General features: G+C 52.5%; 1 protein-coding gene across 1 annotated transcript; it reads right to left on the bottom strand.

Moving 5' to 3' along the window:
* Positions 1–587: 587 nt before the first annotated feature.
* Positions 588–3,506, bottom strand: Pmar_PMAR029391 (retrovirus polyprotein, putative; the record flags this gene model as incomplete). Its single annotated transcript, XM_002771924.1, has 1 exon — positions 588–3,506. The coding sequence occupies one exon, from the start codon at positions 3,504–3,506 to the stop codon at positions 588–590; it is 2,919 nt and encodes a 972-aa protein (XP_002771970.1).
* Between the last annotated feature and the right edge of the window lie 175 nt (positions 3,507–3,681).

Raw genomic sequence — 3,681 nt, 5'->3', positions numbered from 1 at the left:
CACCAGTAAGATTCCCATAGCCGTTTCAACGTAAACCAGTGTGGCGCGACTCCTCCAAAAACAAGAGAAACGGTGGGTGCCTCAAGATGGAAGGCCTTCCAGGAACATCAGCAACCGCCCGAATCTCAAACCCATTCCTCCCGGGATCAGGGACACAGAATCCAGCCATGCAGGCGTCCCTGCAAGCATCGAATTCGAGCCCCACCCAGTCGGATGCGCCAATTTCATACATCCTGTGCGCGCGTACACATGCCGTGAACAGCTGCACGTGTACACAGCCAAATCCGTTGCACAATAACAGTCATAACCCACATACTTCCTCCACGGCCACCACGACCATAGCAATAATACCGACCAAAGAATAGAGATAACAGGAATCAATATAACATAATCCAATCTCGGGAAACCAAAATATGATAGCCCCAGCTCTCCTCCCCTCTAAAATGTTGGCCATAAGGGACCTCATTTTAAGACCGGTCAAGGGGGCAGAGCCAGACCATAATAGAAACCAGCAAACGGCGGTCATACTCGATGACATCAGCCGAACAAAACAGGAGTCAGCAAAGATAGTGAAGTAGGTGAGAATCCTACTCAGCGTAACCACCACGGGACGTATAACGCTCGGGGGAGAAACGCGTGGGTGGCCTCGGAGTACGCATGCTGCGACGAGGCGCTACAGAATCTTCTACCTGCTCTGGACTAGAAGCCAGCACATCAGCGTAAGTGCGAACAGACGAAGTCGAACCACCACTACGAGCAGAGACTACCGGAGTGTCTGTCGCGGCCGGGGAGGTTTCCAAAGCAGGGGTAGTAGGGATCTCGTCAGGAATTACGAGATCAGTAGAGGACTCAACAGTCGCTTCCTCTACTTGTACCTCAGGGGCAGGTGCTGGATCTGGACCTCGAGTCAACGGTAACGTCTCATCGGTACCAGAAGATGTTGTAATCGAGCTCGACGAAACTAGCTGAGACGTATTCCTAGAGGGGTCTGTAGAGACCGGGGCGTCCGAGACCAATCCAGAACCCAGACTTGAAGACGATGTCTCGCCAGAGTCGACCAAGGTTGGCGAAACAGAGAGCAGTTGCTGACGCTGAGCTGGGATCAACGCAGAAGGGGCACTTAACGTTTGCCTTGAGGAAGGCCCAGAATGACCTAACAACTGCTCGAAGTCGGCTGCAGGGGCCGACACTACATGGGTGGGAGTGGAAGCCGAGAAAGGCAGTGACCTTCTAGAGGCACCACATTCCTGCGAAGCAGAATCCAGTCCCAACGAGGGAGAACCACCAGAGGGCTCCGAACCAGCAGGTACCACAGTAGGACCAGACCTACCAGTATCCTGGGGGACCGGCCCACTCGTGGCCGGAGACCGGAGAACGGCAGACCCTAATTGTACAGGAACTGGAATAGGGGTTTCCAGTCTCGGCACACTGACCTGTGCAGAACCAGACGATGGCGCCTCCAGTCTCGGAAGCAGATCATCTCGTCTTTCTGCTAGAGGGTCAAGATCATCACCATCATACACATAGGGAATGTCGACCAACCGAAGATTAGCAGGAGCTTCGACGTCCGGGACAACCGAAGATCTAGCAGACCGTCTAGAAGCAGCCGAGCGAACCAACTCATCACGAAATGGAAACTGCTCTATACGCGGCCCCTCTTCTACAGGAGGATCCAACCTAACAATGCCAAGCTCTACCGGGACATCGGCAGGCTGTACCGGATCGGGAACTATATAGTCAGTAGAGATAACCTTCTCTTCCTTGGAGGGGTAGTGTCGAAGGACCACCGTCTTCAAGTGTGTTCCCGGGACGAACTTAGCAATATACCAATTCAACTGCCATTTCGGTAATAACTTCCGACCTGGCAAATTGTTAGGATGGTGTATCCTCAGCCTTACACGTTGTCCCACAAAATGTCGACGTGCAGCAGCAATCTTCTCCCTCTCTTTCAGCGCTTGGAACCCAGCACCATGAGCAGTAACCCACTCGTCGACGTTGTCCTCGATACAAGCCCGAATACGAGACAAATGGCGCTGATAACCTTGTGGATCAAACACGTAATCAACATATGGTTCCAAAGCTGGGAAAAATAACGTAGGCGGCTCCCGCCCATACATTAGGAAAAACGGGGCATACCCAGTCACACTATGAGGTGTAGTGTTGTAGGCCCACAACACTGACCGTAAGTGATCCTGCCAGGTATCCACCCTCGTCACATGAGTCCTCAATAAATTGAGAATGGTGCTGTTAAACCTCTCCACATGACCATTTGCATTGGGATGATAGACCGAAGTACGAGACTTAGCTATACCTAGCTGAGCCAATACGTCCTTGAACAGCTGCGCCTCGAACGCACTTCCCTGGTCTGAGAGTATCCTAACCGGGGGACCATGGATCGAAAAGAGATACAGTAGGGCCTTCAGTGCCTCCGCAGCGCTCTCACCTGCCACGGGGACAGCTTCGGCCCACCTCGTGAAGTGGTCCACCACTACCAATAGTTTGGATACACCGCTTCTGCTGGGGGCCACCGTAAGGAAATCGATAGCTACTGTATGCCAAGGCGAACCAACCGGATACGGGACATAGGGCAAGTGGGGTAGCAAGACATTCTTATGGGGTGCACAGCCTTCACAGTGCAACAAGAACTCACTAATATCCTTACTCATACCTGGCCAGTAAGCTGTACGTCTCAACCTTGCCACCATGTGCTCTCGTCGAAAGTGTCCCGCCTCCTCATGAAACCGATCTAGTGCTTGCCGTCGGAGACCTTCGGGGACTACTGGAACATACCTCGAAGTAGCCTCTTCATTTATCTGTACTCTTCGCACCAACAGACCAGAGTCATGAACCCGTAAGGTTAGCCAAACTCTCCGATAGGGCCGATACTCTAGATCCTTGAGCTCATCCTTCGCTAAGGGCTCTCCTCTCCGGACCCTATCTCTCACCACCCGAAGAACAGGATCCAACTCTTGCTCACGTACCAAATCAGCTGTTGACCATTGCTCACAGAGGGTGAGAACACAAGCAGGGGCAAAATTGTCCTTCTCCATCACGTCGGCCTCCCTGTCGTCAGTCAACAACTTATCTGTCACCAGGGCAGGTGTACCTTGCAGCTCACGCTGGAGTGCTCCAAGATCTGGCTCTGCCACTTTGTCGTCGGATGTAGTAATCCGGGACAAGGCATCAGCTACGACGTTGTGCTTACCCTTCTTGTAAAATACCTTAAACTTAAACTGGGACATACTAATGAGCCAGCGTTGCACTTTCGCCGTCGTAGCCGTCTGTATCCATTCCAGAGGCTTGTGATCCGAAAAGACGACCAACTCCAAATGGTAACCCCAGAGCAACGGTCTGAACCGTTCCAATGCCTTGAAGATAGCATAGGCTTCCCGCTCATACACCGGCCAGACTTTCTGGGTAGGGGTCAGGGACTGGCTGAAGAAGGCTAAAGGCCTTCCGTCCTGCTCCACCACAGCCCCTATCGCTACATCGCTGGCGTCGGTCATGAGCTGAAACGGTCTCGAGAAATCTGGGTAGGCCAACAAGGGGAGACTGGCTATCCACTGCTTCAGGTCATTGAAGGCCAGCTCTTCCTCCTTGCCCACTGATTTCCGAGTTCCACAACCTTGTTTCTCGTACAGTAGTTCACAATTTCATAAAGACACCGAGACTTATCCGCAA

This window comes from Perkinsus marinus (genome assembly GCF_000006405.1).
Source record: "Perkinsus marinus ATCC 50983 genomic scaffold scf_1104296962270, whole genome shotgun sequence".
NCBI lineage: Eukaryota > Perkinsozoa > Perkinsida > Perkinsidae > Perkinsus > Perkinsus marinus.
Note: the sequence above shows the minus strand (reverse complement) of the source record. Positions and strands in the feature narration are given on the sequence as shown.